At 36.3% G+C, this 16,491-nt stretch overlaps 1 protein-coding gene across 17 annotated transcripts in view; it reads right to left on the bottom strand.

Moving 5' to 3' along the window:
• Window positions 1–16,491, bottom strand: part of GPHN (gephyrin) — a 300,275-nt gene that overhangs the window by 167,798 nt on the left and 115,986 nt on the right. For 16 of the 17 annotated variants that reach the window (XR_012673911.1, XM_075151848.1, XM_075151849.1 and 13 more), the window contains one exon: window positions 8,889–8,946. The exons of the other annotated variant lie outside the window; for it this stretch is intronic. Coding sequence is in view for 15 of the 16 variants with exons in the window: in XM_075151848.1 (XP_075007949.1) it covers window positions 8,889–8,946 (58 nt within the window). In the remaining variant the exon portion in view is untranslated. The remainder of the gene's footprint in view (window positions 1–8,888; window positions 8,947–16,491) is intronic. 17 annotated transcript variants of the gene reach the window in all.

Genomic DNA, 16,491 nt, shown 5'->3' with positions numbered 1-16,491 from the left:
GCCCCTAACCATTTATGACATTATCAGTTATGATAGGACAACATTAAATTTCTTTCATAGATCTCAAAAAAGAGTTACCAGAATACATTCTTATAGGGTAAATATAACCAAACAAAACTTAATGTAAAAGGTCATATGGAAAATTATTAGGACTTTTACATAAACTCGATTTACTTATAACTTGCCAAAAGCTATTTGCTGCTTAATGAAGCTAAGCTATGTTTTCTCCTCTCATTCAGGCTAAGAAAGATCCATTTAAGAACTGACTTTTCCAGTGAGAACGGAAGCCACTGAAAACATTGCCCAGTATATCGGGTCAGATGAAAAGCACAAGAACTGTGTTAGAGCAAGTAAGAAGATGCCCCAAGACCTAACTAGGTTTCAGGTGATGACTGGTACAGAGATATGTATTTAGCAGAAAAGGAAAATGAAAGAAAGCCAGGAGGAAGTCGGAGAAAATTGGTTACTATGGCCACAGAGAGAAGCAGAGATATTTTTTATGCTGGGAAACAACAAGACATTTGAAATCTCTTGTTGTTTGTTTGTAATGTATTTAGTGAAGAAAAATTTAATAGACAAACAGGACTGTGGTAATGAAAAATTTGATACACGTTAATCTCCCCTCTTAAGGGCAACAGCACCGAGAATGCTTAAATGCTGGGTAACCAGAAAGGCTTGAAAGATCAACAATATACTGGTTTGTCTTGTAAATTAACTTTCAGCTATTTTTCTTTTTTCACCCTACAGATACTTCCCTCCTTGCAGAAGAACTACAGAACTATTTTGTTTGCTTTGGAAAGTAAATAATAATATTACTAAAATGATTTTATGTCATTGGCATGGCATTTCAACTTACATGGATGCGCTATATTCCTGCCCTTCCCTTCCCCATGCTGCAATATTCCCTGATATGCAAAACACAGGCTAAACTTCTTTTGGATGTTCATAAGACCAAATTTCACAATAAAATATAAAATGCATTAGTTTAAATCCTTCTCACATTAGAACAGGAATTAGTAACAATGCTTCAGCGTCTTCTATATTCAAGACAGCTTGTAAGAGGAAGGTAGCTTGGTGAGGTGGTCTCCTCTGTCATTTCTGGAGCCATGCAGTCTCCGAGGCCACAGAGCCTATGAAACATAAGATGGAAGACAGCAGGAAAACAAGAAGTGATAATTCCTATTTTCATGTGGAAAGTTAGTGAGTATACTTTTTCATCCAGAGCATCTAGGCATTTGATGTCCTTGCCAGGAAAGCAGAGGAGTGCTTGCAATACACTCAGCAGTCCTAATGGTGATCAGAATTTGATCACTAACATGTAAAGAAATTTGGGCCACCCCCAGATACTTGCTAGTGTCTCTTCCAAATAAAAAAAAGTCAATCAGCCTCTTCAGTGCCAGATGCCAAAAAGAGCAGATGCTCAGCTTCCCCCCGCCCTGGTTGCTTGGTTTACATCATACACATCTCTCAGAACAGTACAGAAGCAGCAAGGCAGAGAGGAAAAATGGACTATGTCTGTAAAACTGGTAATGGCAGCAACTGCCTGGGCCTAAAAGAAATCCCATCAAATGCCAGGGAACATCCACAAGGGCAGGGCTGAATCCTGTTGTCCAATAATCAGGGAACAGCGATACAGACACTTCAGCCATCTCTCATTTTACATTCTTTTTGTAGATGTTTTTTCGGTTGAGAGGTCTGTGATTGCAGTGAGTATCCATCATCCACAGAAGATGAAACAGATGAAAAGCCCCTTCAGTGAGTACTCCCTAAGGAGTTTCTATACAAAAACTTGAGACAGCAATAGCTATAGCATGGAGAACAGTCACGTCCTTCAAGCAAAAAGAGTCTCAAACCTATTAGAGCAGAAACAACCCAAGAGTCAAAACCGATATCCACAACAACTACTGGCTTCATAGATGGGAAAAAAAATCCCACAATAGAGAAGGTATTCTTATGAAACGCTCATAGTTTGCTGGTGTGAGCATGCCTGGACAGTGGTTCAGGCTTGCACAGCCAGGCTTGGCACCAAAAACCCAGATTCTAAGCCAGAACCTAGTGTAGTACAGACTTCACTTTCTAGAAAGAGAGGAAAAATCAGTTTTAGAAGAAACAAAACTAACTTAAAACACCAAAGGACTAATGAGATGAAAAACTGACATAACACAACAGATAATGAAATCACAGTCAACTAGAAGCAATATAATATAATATGATACAATATAATACAAATAATCAGCTGTTGGCAAGAACTAAAAGAACGGAGCACAAATGCATGGCATGGGGGGAGAAAGAATTAAGAGCACACTATCAACACTGCAAGGGGTGTAAATCTCTAGCCTAAGTGACTCTATATATGTGCTTATAGCATGAATGCATACACACAGACAAACAATTACAGGAAAGTGATTTTTTCTTTCATATAATGTTTTTCACAATTTTGTCACATCATCTCACACACAAACCTTTCATTCTCTTCAGCATGGAAACAATGAAAGTCTGTAAGACCATTTAAGGATTAATACAGCAAGTAAAAACTCAAAGTTCTTTCTGTCATCTAAACAATGTAATTTACATTTTTTGTGAGTCATACGTAGCTTGAAAAAGAACACTAATCAGTGATTGACTCTGCTAATGCAGGATTTAGAAATTAATTTGGGAAGAAATCTCTGTGTTCATCAGGTAACTTTAATTACAGGGAAATATGATGAGACATAAAGTTGTTCTAATGTAACACATCCCACTTCTCAGTTGTCCTAACTGGATTCATGGCCATTTCCTTTATGGAAACCTGAGAACCAAGTAGGAGGACCAAATCTAGAAGTTTATCAGGGATTTCATACACTGAATTGAGATCTCAGAATAGTGTCTATTTTTTTGTTACTGCTTGGGACACTTGCAAATCCTTTTAGAAACCTCCTTTTCCTGGCTGCAGGAGCACAATGAAATTGTCTGCTGGAGGGTCAAACTCTGAGTGCATGTTAAGAGAGTTAAAAGACAAGCCCTCAGTTTTAGCCAACACACAATCCAGCATGACTCGTTACCTAATCATGGAAGAACACGTGACCATCACACATTGCCTTTAAATCTTTTTCAACTTGTATCTGTAAGCTTTGGAGTCTATGGAGATACTACCTCTTAATACTCATTAGACATTCAATTGATAATATCCTTTTATGTCATGCTACTCAGTAAGATCTCTTGTGCCATGAGTTAGTAATTCTAACCTGAGAGGTAGAAGGAGGAAAACATTGGCAGAAAAACTGAGAACCAGAATTGTCCTTCCTGCAAGGTAAATAGTAAAGCTTCTGGGTGCTTTACACTTCTCAGTAACGGGATTAGTGGGAGTGCATACTTTAAATAGGTTGAGCATCTTCAAAAAAACTCTTATTCTGAAAGGTCACTGGATGGAAATCTATTTTTCGTTTGTGCTGGATCCAGACAGGTACACAGAGTGATAATCTCAGCATTATCACCAAATTGTGATGCCTCCCATCATAAACCTTGGGGAAACTTTTTGTGGAGACCCTTGGCAAATGCTGATACACTTAGCAGATGAACATCAATACAATGATGAAATAAACCAGATCCAGGACTTAAACTCCTATGCAAAACTGGGATGACAGCACATCTCCTTGCTTATGTAATGCATTGTTGATTCTGTAGAAGATGCAAGAAATATTTAAATGCCCTACCGCCCACTATCAAGATACGAAGCCAGTTTTGTGAAGTCTGAATATTTTGAACCACAATTCTGTTCTTATGGACTATCCTCCACAGTACTAATGACTACCTTTCTTTCATTTGTGTTTTTTTGATACAGGACTATCAACCGGCACTTGTTGACAAATTGCTACTTATTTTTTCCACACATTGATAAACATGAAAATGCTTCGAAGGATCAAAGCCAGTGTCTCTTGGCTGCACACAGAGGTTGCATGAGTTTCATCAGCTGCTCCTACCAGCATAAAGAACAGACTCTGGCATACAGTATTCTGTAGGTATATGACACCACAAGGTCTACAAACCAGATGATCTCAGAGGAAGTCTCTGAATAGATGGATTTTATTTGCAATCATTTCAAAGATGCATATTTTTGATGGCAGAGAGTCCAGCTTTGCTCTGAAATGCAGCTCACTGATACTGAAATCAGCTTTGTTCATAAGATGTTCCTAAATATGATTGTGTGGAAAAGTTAAAATCTCATTAATTCCTAAGTCCTCTAGAGCAAGTGACCTTAAAGAAGACACAGTGTTCCCCATTTCCCTTCTGGCTACTTCCCTCTCTCCCACATTTTTTATCATTTTCTACTCTTGGATCTTTATCGCTGGAGTCTGTTACCTCACAGACTAAAGACAATCTGAGAGGAATGTGTTTCAGTTATTCATGAAAAGGATTTTCATATATTAAACTAGTAAGTGAACACATACTTCTAAGGAAAAAAAAGAGAGCTATCTTATCATTATGCAGGGGAAAAAGTCTGTAGTCTTAAATGTAGTCTTTAATACTTTATGCATATGTGCTTTCCTTTAAAGAGCAACTATAGAAGAATTATGGGTGTTCTTTGAGGAGCATAAAGTATGTCTCTTTGTGAAAGGGTGGATAATGGAACTAAAAAAAATTCCCATCTTCCTCCAGAACTGCTTTACATCTAAATCTACAAATTTACAACCAGTACTAAGAAAAATTTCTAACAAGATTTCTTAAAATTAACTACCAGAGGAGGTAACCATTTAACCTTGTTCTCTACACTGGAATATCTGGCTTGTACCACAAGTACTACAAGAATGAAATACAATGGCAAGGTCTTTCTTGTGCATATTACTTTTATGAATTGAACACCTGCTGCCAAATTCATTTCTGGTGTGAGATGATGAGATACGTACATATGCCTCCATGAAACGCATATGGGGAAGCACTTAAAAAAAAAAAAAAAACAAACACAGAACAAAAACAAAACCCAAAACACCAGCAAAAACCAGTTGAATTCCTTTCTGCTGTTGACTTGCAGATCCTAGTAAACCAAGTATTTTTTTAGAAATCTGTTAATGAATGGTCTTCTAATTCACCAAGTCTTCCTCTACAATAAGAATTCTTCACAACATCATGTATTTCCTTTGTAATGACAGAATGCTGCAATCAAAAAGAGCACCTCTCATGGTATTATAAACCATAAGATGCTACTGTTGACATATAAAACTATCTACAGGCATATCACACAAACTTTCCCTCATTGGTAATAGTCATAAATTGTTCTTTGCTCTTGAGGCAAACTCCACATTGTAAATGAAATTATATTTTGTCATGAATGTCATTAACTAGAAATAAAGAAATGTTAAGTTTGCTGCTATTCTTTTCCTCTCAAATGCAACTGGCTCTAATTTCCAACCAGTAGATGTTCTTCAAAACCAGTGTTGCCTGATATGTTCACTAGTCCCCATGTACATGAAATCATTTGACTTGGAAGACCTCTCCTTTAGGCACAACATACTACTACAGTGGTCGAGGACCAAGGCTGAAATCTGCCAATGCGTTTTTGCAAGTTTGAAAAGCTCCTTGCTTACAGGTTAAACAATTCTGATTAGAATAGAAGTCTAGAGAAAGTCGACACAGTGACACTTTCTCAGAAATATACTGCAATTCCTGTATTTACTGTCTCCATCAGTTCCTGCAGTACTTTAAAACCAGCAGGTACTGAAAATGAAGTGCCATTGCTTTAACTGGTGTAGAGAAATGACAGGAATGCAGATGGCAGTACATCCATTTAGGCATTCACTCAGGTTTTCCTCCTCTGAAAGCTTCTCTTATTGAAGTGTTGGTCCTGAAGATCCTGTGATAGAAGATATTTTACCTTCTAGAAAAGTTTTCAGGTGGGAAACCTGTGATGGTATCTTCATATGGTGACCTGTTGAGCGCTCTCACTTTGGGAACCTAAGCACCTATGACAAAAATCTAGGGAAGGTAAGTTACATCACACTCCATTTCAGACTGATACAGATGCTGAGGAACTGTAGTGGTGATTGGTTCCTCACAATTCTTCCCAACCTTGGTAACATGCATGAGGGTAGTTAGGGTACATGCTATCACTTCTGCCATAAATACTCCTAATTCATGTGCCTATAAGCACACCAGACACTACTTAACTTTGGTAAGCAGGATGTACTGCTTTGATTATACCCAACACTGATCATATCACTCATTCAAAGAAATAGGCACACATATTCTAGATACATAAAACATAGATGATCTCACAGTACGTATACACACATAGTAAAATCACACTCACATGCAAGGATAAATATATTCTAAACACTTCAGAATGGAAACATTATAAACACATGTTGAAATTTGCTGAGTATTGCAATATGGACAAATAAATTCTCATATATATATTAAACAGGTTATTTTTAAAATTACTAATACATTTAGTAACATGCATTTAATTAATCTTCTAAAGATACTTTTTAACCAGCGGGTATATTAAGGCTTACAGAGTTTTTCCTCTTCCATAAACTCAGAGATACAGTCTCTGCTTACAATGGTGTTCTATCTAAGGCGTAATTACGTGAATTAACAAAATCAATACATTTTTTCCTCACAAATTATTTTGAGCCGTAAAAGAGGTTAATCTACCATCTTTCCTAGAATATATGGAAACTCTGTCAAAGAGACTTCTTATTTATTTGTCATAGTAATTATTGCTCTCTGCCTGATAAAGTACCCTCCTTTGTCATTTAAGCAAGCAGTTTACTTTGTAAGGAAGATCAGAAAACCTGAATATTCCAACTCCTGTGAATATAATTCAGCAACCTGTCAAGTTAAATCATATATTAAAAACGGAGCTATTCTTCTTGCATATTTCATTAAATTAAACCCCTTAATATTTCATGTTTAAATAGGGGAGGTGTAGTTGTAAGGCAAAATAACTCTGAACTATTGTGCAAGGAAGAAGATTCTGTCCTTTCTAGAAGTAACATTCCAATAATCTCTTTTGCTTTTTCTTTTATTTCCTCCTCTCTCCTTTTTCTACGCAAATCTGCTTGGAGAACCTTTCAGAAGTTAAGACTCTCCCTATATTTACTGCAAGGTTACTCAGTCTCCCTGTTTACCAGCTGCTATTCAAAATACATATATACAAAAGAATACTTTTCCATATTCAATATAAATTTGTCCATTAGACTCACTGCTAGTATGTCTTAACATCTTCCAGTAGTGCCTTATTTCATATGAATAACACCTATTGTATTACAGCTTGAGAAGTTCAACCATTTAGGGTGTGAGAGGTGGGCTGACTTCAGTCACAACCTAAAAAAACCCATTACCTGAACAAGACAACACAGCTACCAAAAACAAGTAAAGGAGGTGATTTTTTCCAAACACTTTAAATAGCTCCAACTTAGAACAATACAATCCTCCCTCCACACTTACATGCTGGCACAACTGAGATCAATGAGTAACCCATCCTTTGCTGTTTTCTAGGATCTCAAACATTTAAACACCAGCTGAGTAAGAAAGAGCTGAAAAATCAGAACGGGCCTCCTTAGCAGGTGGGGGGAAAAGCACATTCCTGTGATCTTGCCTAATACAGTAAGTTCCTAAAAATATTTCTTATTTCCCAGCATTCCATTTTTCTTTGTTCACCGAACTCAGTTTGCACAATGAAGCCAGAAATATCAGCTTCCTTTTCTCCGTCTTCAACATTAGCAAAATGTCAGTGGGTTTGGATTTCTTATATTAAAGGAGAAAGATTATGGTTTAGGGTTTTTGTCATTTTTGTTTTTATAGTTTTGGTGCAGTTCTCTGAACATCATGAAAATATTACATAACACTAATAAGCTTTGAAAACCTTCTTTCTTTCTTTTTAATACCAAAGTCTAAACATTGGATCTATCCTAATAAATCACGCTCCTCTTGATAATTCAGGATAGAGGAGTCCATGAATCTCAGAGGAGAGAAATAAATTCTGATCATGGTGAAGTGATAACTTTGATGCAGATACAGGCAGTCATTGTATTTGTTTACAGTGGGTTTGATGCTAATTGAGGAGGAATAAATCCTCACAACTTTACACACTGCGAAGTCATGTCTACATCAGATGATTATGCAACCACTTCCCTTTACTAGATTTTAAACTATTCTTGACTCCCTTTGCACAGCTGAAAAGGAGTATATGAAACAGCACAATGGGTTAAGTAATCACAATAAGCAAGCAATATGTCAATCTGATTGACTACCAATCAAATAAAGAACCAGCTACACAGACCATGCTACCAGATATAGGCCAAATTCCCACCGAGTACCCATTTTTTACTCGACTGAAGAACAAAATTGACACAAATTGCTGAAGTACTTTCCATGAGTCGACTCAGCTAAAGTGAGTTTTGTTATAATGCACATTGCATTGGAGGTAAACTTCAGTGTTTATTGTTGTCACTCCCCAAAATCAAAGAGCTTTTAATGATTTGGATTACCAATGACTTCATACTATCCCCTTTTTAAGATAGATAATATTGAAAAAATGGATGCGCTTTTGACCTCAAAAGCAAAAGGACACTACATCTATATTTATTTCTTGTTATGAAAATATATCTCAATGTTTACAGCAGTCCTGCATCTGTCTTCAGGTAACAAAACAGAAATATGTTGAATCACACAAGTTTTTGGCATCAAACAAACCCTACTGAAGTCAACTTAAGCTGAAGGTAAACTGTAGTAAAAATAACAAAAATTCTGTTTTAGATGCCTTAATATGGATCTAATAATTTTACTTTAGACACTTTTTTCCCCCGTATGATACACTTCAAAGCAAGAAATAACATGGCTTTTTAATGTCATATTCCTGTAATTCTCCAAGCAAAGAAATTCAGTGTTGAAAGGCAGTAATACTGTACCTTGATTTCTTCTATTTCATCTGGCACTATCTTGTATGCAGATATAGTCCCACCCAACCTGAAATCAGGAGAAGAAAAATATTCTCTGAAATCAGAAGAAAAATGTTCTCAAAATCAGGAATACAAAGCACAGCACGTTAATGGTGTCACGACTTGTCCAAAACGCAAATATGTCTCCTACCAATTTAGAGGTAAAACCTACAAAGCCCCAAAACAACAGCAAAACCCTCCCTTTCCTTTCTTTATCCAGAGAAAAATATTCACATGATTAACATAAACATTAGAAACAAGGTTCCTTCACTAGCCTGAAAGATAAGAATTAGGTCAACCAAGCAGAATTACCATCACCAGGATGTTATTCTTTATATTAATGGCCATCAGTCATTGTACTCTACAATTTCTTGTTTGTTGTCTAAGTCACAAGGATGAGTTTAAATATTTGAAGCCTGATGTGCTTTGTGCTTAGTATTTCACTAAGTTGCTATACAGTCTTAAACGCATCCAAATGCAATTCCAGAAATTGAAATTTTTTAATTAGACGTGCATGTACAGACCTCACAAACCATACAGACTCTATGGCTTCCATGTTTGAAAAGTCTCTGGAGTTCATGATTGGTAATAAAAAGCGGGTTATGTGCAATAGTTGGCACTGATGGAGAAATATAGGAGGTTTTGTTCCACATTGAACTTACTGAACTTACTTGTCTACATCCTGCAAAAGGTTTATGGTAAAGAATAGTTCACATACTGAAGATGCATGAATAGCATGTATGATAAATGGTGATAAATATTACATTTTCCCCAGAGACATGCAGACATAGCTTCTTTTATTTCATGAAGCAGTATCATTGATAGTGACAATTCAGACCTAAAAATATAACTGCACTAATGACCTCCCTGCTGGCTCTGCACAGCAACACTAGTCATTTTCTGGGTCCTACAGAAATGGAAATCACATAAGAAACTATTTATTGTAGAGCAGTAGACAGCTATCAACTGTGTATTTGTATTATCTCCTTATTATTGGCATTTTTCCCTCTAATTGTCAGCATTTCTACGCAGATGTATTTCCTTATATTAATCTTGAAATTATTACACATATTGTTTACTCAGCCTAAGAAGTTTTGTGTCAAGAGTTTAACATACTCTGAATTTGCCAAGTTGCAGTCCAAATGGTAGCACATTTTAAAGTAAAATGTCAGTTACCACAATTCCACATTTTTGAAAGAGAAAGATATCTTAGAAGTTATGTTACTGTTTAAATAAATAATCTCTCACCTATAGCTCAGCTCACCATATCTATCTTAATACACTTTCAATCCTAGGCTGACATCTTTAGCTTGAAAATCCAGACTACATACATAAATAATAACAAATTTGAAAGTGAAAGAGAACCAGAGACACATAAATATACAATTCTATAAATGCCTCAGAGCTGAAAGGAAGTTTTTAAGGAAGTCTATACTTTCTTCATTTCAGAACATTAGATTTCACTCCACCTTATAACTCCCGGAAGAGAGATTCACTGCAGCAGACTGCCAGTTAAACCAGGACATAATAAAGATGTTTGATTTTGTGTACAAAGTTTCGTTGAGAGTTTCACAAAAGTTTAAAGGCATCACACACACTGGGAGGATCCAGTTAATACCGCCTGAACTCTTCTACTGGACGTAAGTATGATATATGTGAGGAACAGAATTTTTGTATTTGGCAGTCTGTGAGTAGTGAACATATTTAACATAAAAACAGTCTGCTTTTTTCCTGGCAAAATGTCATGATTAGCTTCAATTTTACGCACAAAATATTATGCCATGCATTTCACTGGCCAAATGAACTTAAGAGGCAGAACTAGTTGTGAAACATGCTGCATACTCTTCACTCAAAAGTCATAAATCCCAGTTCATTCCAACCACAAGGTAAACACTCTGAAAAGAAATTTGAAAGCGCTTAGTTTGGTGTTACCAAATCGCTATTACAAATCTCCCACAGTCAGATAAGTGTAAGGGACTACACAACGTCACACACAAAAAAGTTACTGAGAAAAACAAAAACATTGTGATGAATGGTAAGAAAGAATAGCAAAATCAAGGCAAACTGAAAATCAATGCGTTAATCGGTATGTCCAACTTAAGGAAAACTTTGTATTTTTAGTATTCCTCTGAATTACATTTAAGTGTCACTATCAATTGTGAACTGTCTGGAAGTTTGCTTGTTATTTTGCAAATCCTTGATTTGATCACTGACACCTGAAAGAACAGAGATGAGACAATTACATACAGGAGATTTCAGCTACAGGGTGATACGCAGTCTGTGACAGAGGACTTGCACATGGCATATGTTTTTTCATTTTCTTGGGAGCAACCTCTCTCTGCAGGTTGGTTTTGTTAGGACATATTACACTAACTTTTTTGATCACAGTGTTTCAGGAAGCAATTACACTGCGATCAGAAAAGCAAAGGACCAGCTAGCATGAGTACACATTAACTACTGTAGGCTTTATACAGTAGAATATAATGCAGCAAAGATGTTAGAAGGGCCAGAATTCAGTTCACCAGGGACCCAATTTTTGTGCAGATTCACTCTTCATCTGTCACCTTTTTTTTAGTTTTATTATAGATATTATTATATATTTTCTCCAGTTGAACAACACATCCAGCATCCTACAATATAAATGGCATTTTCTCCCAGAACAAATACACAACCAACCAAGAGCAAAGCTAAATATACAGACAGCTACTTCCAGTAAGCTGAAAAGACAGTCACAAACTTCATCTATAGAGACCTATCGCACAAAGTCTTTCTCTTCCAAACTGCAGTATTTTCACACTACAGCAAACCACATTATTTAATAGTGAAACTATTTTAAGTAATAATTAGCTTTAATTTTTTCACGTGTTTATGTAACTGATAATTTCTGAAAGGTCCTACAACTTACATTCAAATTTTGGTAGACATCAGTCTCATCAGGTCTGTATCATACCCTGCATGTAATACAGACACCCCCATTCTCTAATCCCTTTGCAGAAGAGAAGTGAAATTATTCCTAGATGTAGAAATTAGAGCTGACACAATAAAAATTAAGAACCATACCTTACATTGGGCTAAACTGGTGAAGGTCTTTGAGGAAAGAATCAGAAAATACAGGATATAAATTCCATAAAAATAATTAGGAAATAATAAATCTCATATAACTATTTGCACAGGACTTTGTGAAAGAATAGAAACTTTGTGTCTTTTTTTAGGGAAACTATTTTAGGAAAAAAGTGCATCTCAGGTTGACATATAATGCATAGACTGAGTTCACAGGAAGTTCACAAAAAAGATTTAGGAGAATGTTGAAAGCAAGGTTCCTACAGCAACCTAAGGAATTAGCAAAATATAGGAAATAAACTGAAGTGAGGCCAATGCAATTGTATTGGAACAGATGGAAGCTTTACTATTTCACAAATTAAAGCAGAGTATCACTGAAGAGGGAAAACTTCAACTTCATCCAAGTTAAGGAGAGTTAAAAACCAGGAGGAACTGTGCTCAAATGGAGGCAAGAAACAATGAACCACAACCCAAATGGGAAGAGAACTCAAGACGACAAAACTTAAAGAAAAATCAGTTGCAACTCTGTTAACAATAAACTATCCATTATTTTAATAAGTTATCCTTTTATGACCTGTTTGCTGTATGTTTCAATACTCTATTTAAAACAGAAACTGAATTTCTCGTTTTTAAAACATTTATTCTGGATATAAGGTTAAAATTATCACCATGTTATTTCCATATAGTTGCGAGTTGGACTTCTGAATGGTTTTCCCCTGTGACCCTGTACATATATATGCACGTGCTGGTGGACTCACTGGATTATTATTGCATAGCTACATCATGTGGAAGACGCTTGTGCATTTGGACTGAATCAATACTGGTCAGCTTTTATAATTTGAATTCTGACCAAAGATATGAACACGGTCTTTATATACAGTTCCACATTCAGTGACTGCCATAAGAAGCTGAGCTATCGATTCATCCATTAACTTAATAAATGAGTCATACTGAATGCAATGAAGTCAATTTTCTAAAAATAGCTTGTAGCCAGCTTGGCTGCTGTCATCTGCTGAAGTTCTCCAATGCCACTTTAATTAACATTAATCTTTCTTCAGATAGATCACTCTGTCTAAATGATATCAAGTTGTCACTAAACCTCCCAGTTTAGTGCTTCAAGTTGTCACTAAACCTCCCAGTTTAGTGCTTCATCTTCAAATGAAAGCAAAACTCAAAAACCTCTGCTCAATTTTTTTTTTTCCAGATCCATCTCATAAATATGTTATCTACCATCAGGACATTCTACCTTTTGACTGATTTATAAACCAAGCAGAATACTCAAGAGAGACTGTGCTTGTGAGCAGATCAAATGACTGGGAGCCAGAATAGCTATTTCTAATTCTAAGGACATGTTCGTTTTATCACAGGCTACTGAATGAACACGTTACAATACTACTACCAGAGCAAACTGACCAAGACAACATTTTTAGCCTACCCGACTGCACTAGCTTAGTGCTGACCCATGAGACATCAGCAAATCATCTTGCCTTGGATCCTCATGTACAGTAGAGTATTCCAGGGAAAGAGGTAGGAGAATTACATTTCAAAGTAACTTTGTTCTCCACCACCTGTAAGAGCATACATTAAAAGCAGACGCAAAGCTACTTTAATTGATACTAGTTTCTACTGACCTTTGAGAAATTGTTAAAGCACGCTGAAGGGAGGTGGTAAGAAGGCATGCTATTTTGGGCTCACTTCCTACACAACAGAACACTGGCAGCTAGAGCAAGCTGGGCTGCAGCTCCTGTCACTGGCTACATGCCAGCAGCGAATTGTGCAAAACAGCCTGCATCATGAAGACAGTTTTACTTACTCTAAGGTGTAGAATTACGTGATGAAGATCCAGCCCACGTTTTTTGTTTTGTTTCTTTTTTTTCTTTTTTTTTTTTTTTTAAATGGATCCAATAATTAGATCCTTGAAAACTTACTTCCCTCTCCCCCCAATCTTAGGCTAACTTCAACATGCTGTACTCAAAAACCTCACAGAAATAAAGTGATTGCAGACATGCCCTCTGTCAGTTCCTGTCTCTCATGAACAACAGCTCTGAGAGTAAGATGTCAAAATTACAGGATTCTCCCTCTGCCTCACCATGTCCCAAAGATTTATTGCACACACAAAAAATGAAGGAGGGAGGGGAGAAAATAAAATTAACCCAATGTTTTAAAATTTTTATTCCCTACCTTATCACTGTTTTAAAAGTAACAAAAGTAAGAACACATTTTTCACTCCTTTCTGGCTTTTTTTTTCTAAACAGAAAAAACAAACTACATAAAAACATTATTTTTAAGGAGGAAAAAAATGTTATTTCTCTCTTTCATCCCTCAAAGCTTTTTTTTTTTCTTCTTTACTATAGGAAAAGCAAGAATAAATTAGAAGAGGCCAATTTTTCAGGCACCTTCAGTAGGAAAATATTGTCACCTCAACAATCTGTTATTGGGAAAGAAGGCAACAAGGATCTTTGTCCTCAACATATGTCAGAAACTAGGGATGAAGTCATACGTACGTCATTTGGCAATCAAATGACCAGAATTCACTCTCCCCTTTTAGCAGAATGACTTATTTTTTTTTTGGGGGGAAGATTGGAACTGTTATGACATAAAGTATATGAACTTAAAAGACATCTCTATATAGTTATCAAAACCCACATCAGTTCAGGGCTTAGTGTAGTTTTCTAGGGGGTATCTTTGGTTTAACTCAGTGCATGGGGCACACCTGTATATGACAGTTTGGGGTATTACTGCTGCAAGCCAAAAGACAGATCTATAGACTGCCTCCTCTTGAAAATGTTTATCAGTTTACTTACTGCCTAATAAAGACACAGAAGGGGAGCAGGGAAGGCAACATCCCCAAGAAATTTTGGGCTTGCAGGCACTGGCCCCCAAAAACAACAAAATGGGTGAAGAGGACATTTAAAATACATGGACTTCTCAGTGGTGCAATGTTATTGTTTTTTTACTCTCAGCATGAAGAGAGGTGCCTCTGGGCAAAAGTAGGAGGAATGCTGAACTTCCACGAGAAGCAAAACCTATTTAAGTTTTGATTTTTACTAAACAAATTCATTAATAGTTGTTCAAAAGTCCTATCATTAATACCGGTATGCTTCTCAGCAAGGATATGAAGCATGTAGACGGCAAACATTTTAAGATCTTTTAATAGAATGAAATGAAATATAAACAATACGGATGTTTATAACTTCAAAATTTTTTTTGGACTTTAGCATTTAACTGCGTCAGACAATGTAGCATGCAGAACACTACACCAAATATTTCATGGTTTGTAATAGCCTAGTTCCACCAGATTATAACAAGAGAGAGGCGCTGCATCTGAAATGGGCTGAGAATAAAATACCAAAGACTAATTCTGCACTCAGAATTTTCATTACAGGTTCAAAATTTTATTTCTAATTAAAACTGACTTTTAAAGTCTTCTCAAACACCAGCAGAATCTGAAAACAGTCTTGCCGTGTGGACCAACAGCAAAAAGCCCACTTCTGTGCAGGATACATGCATGTTTATAGCGCAGAGGAATGACTGTACTATGCTCTATCTGATTGGTAATCTAACTATGGAAACCATACATTAAATCAGACAGACAGAAATGTCAGCTAGATTTAAGTAAAATGTGTTCAATGACTTTGGAAGTTCCCACTGGGGCATCAGATGATTGACCAGGCAGCTCATTAAACAACATGAACAAGATCTGAAATTTCCTGAGAGGAAAAATTATGCAGAAGCAGACAAAAATCATCATCATGAAAACAGTCAAATTATCGCCATTTAGGCAAAGAAATATATATTTAATATCCATGTTGGGATTTAATCAGTAGACTGAGGAGTTTAAAACACTGTATGAAGAGAAGTATTTATAGTAAGGGCCAAGACAATAATAAATGTTGATCTTACTTTGTCCTGTAAGAAATACTGTGGTAGGGCAAAGTATGTATTTGCATTTTTTCCAGCAAGTACATACCTATGTGAGATACAGAGCATTTGCATATATATTGCTAGCAACTGCCTGTCACAAAATCCTCACCCACCTCATCTGAAAGCAAATTTTTTGGGTGCCTGAGAGTGACCTTTTGCCTATCTTGGAAGGCACTGCAAATTAAAGGATTTAGGCAATATGATAAGGATTGCAATGATCTGCCTGGAAATGAAAGATTCCACTGGTAAATTACCATAACAGCTTGTAGAAACCTATACAGGAGGATAAAGCTATTTTTGCTGACACTTATCATTTCAGTTGAGCTCTATTTACTTCCATCCAAATGTAAAAGAGAGACCATCTGAATCAAATGTTAAGAAAAAGAAGAATAAGAAGCATAAGTTGACCCACAACTAGTAGAAACACTAAGGCTTATTTTATTCTAAATTAACACTGGCCACCTCCCCCACAGACTTTTAGTATCCAACAAAAAATGAATTTAGAAAACGGGCCCTCCACCCTTCAGGTTTTTACCATGTATATGCTTCTCACACCCACTACAATACCATCATTTTCTTCCCCAAAACT

The sequence above is a fragment of the Calonectris borealis genome, chromosome 5 (genome assembly GCF_964195595.1).
Source record: "Calonectris borealis chromosome 5, bCalBor7.hap1.2, whole genome shotgun sequence".
NCBI lineage: Eukaryota > Metazoa > Chordata > Aves > Procellariiformes > Procellariidae > Calonectris > Calonectris borealis.
The sequence above is the reverse complement of the archived record's forward strand: the minus strand, read 5'-3'. Positions and strand labels throughout refer to the sequence as shown.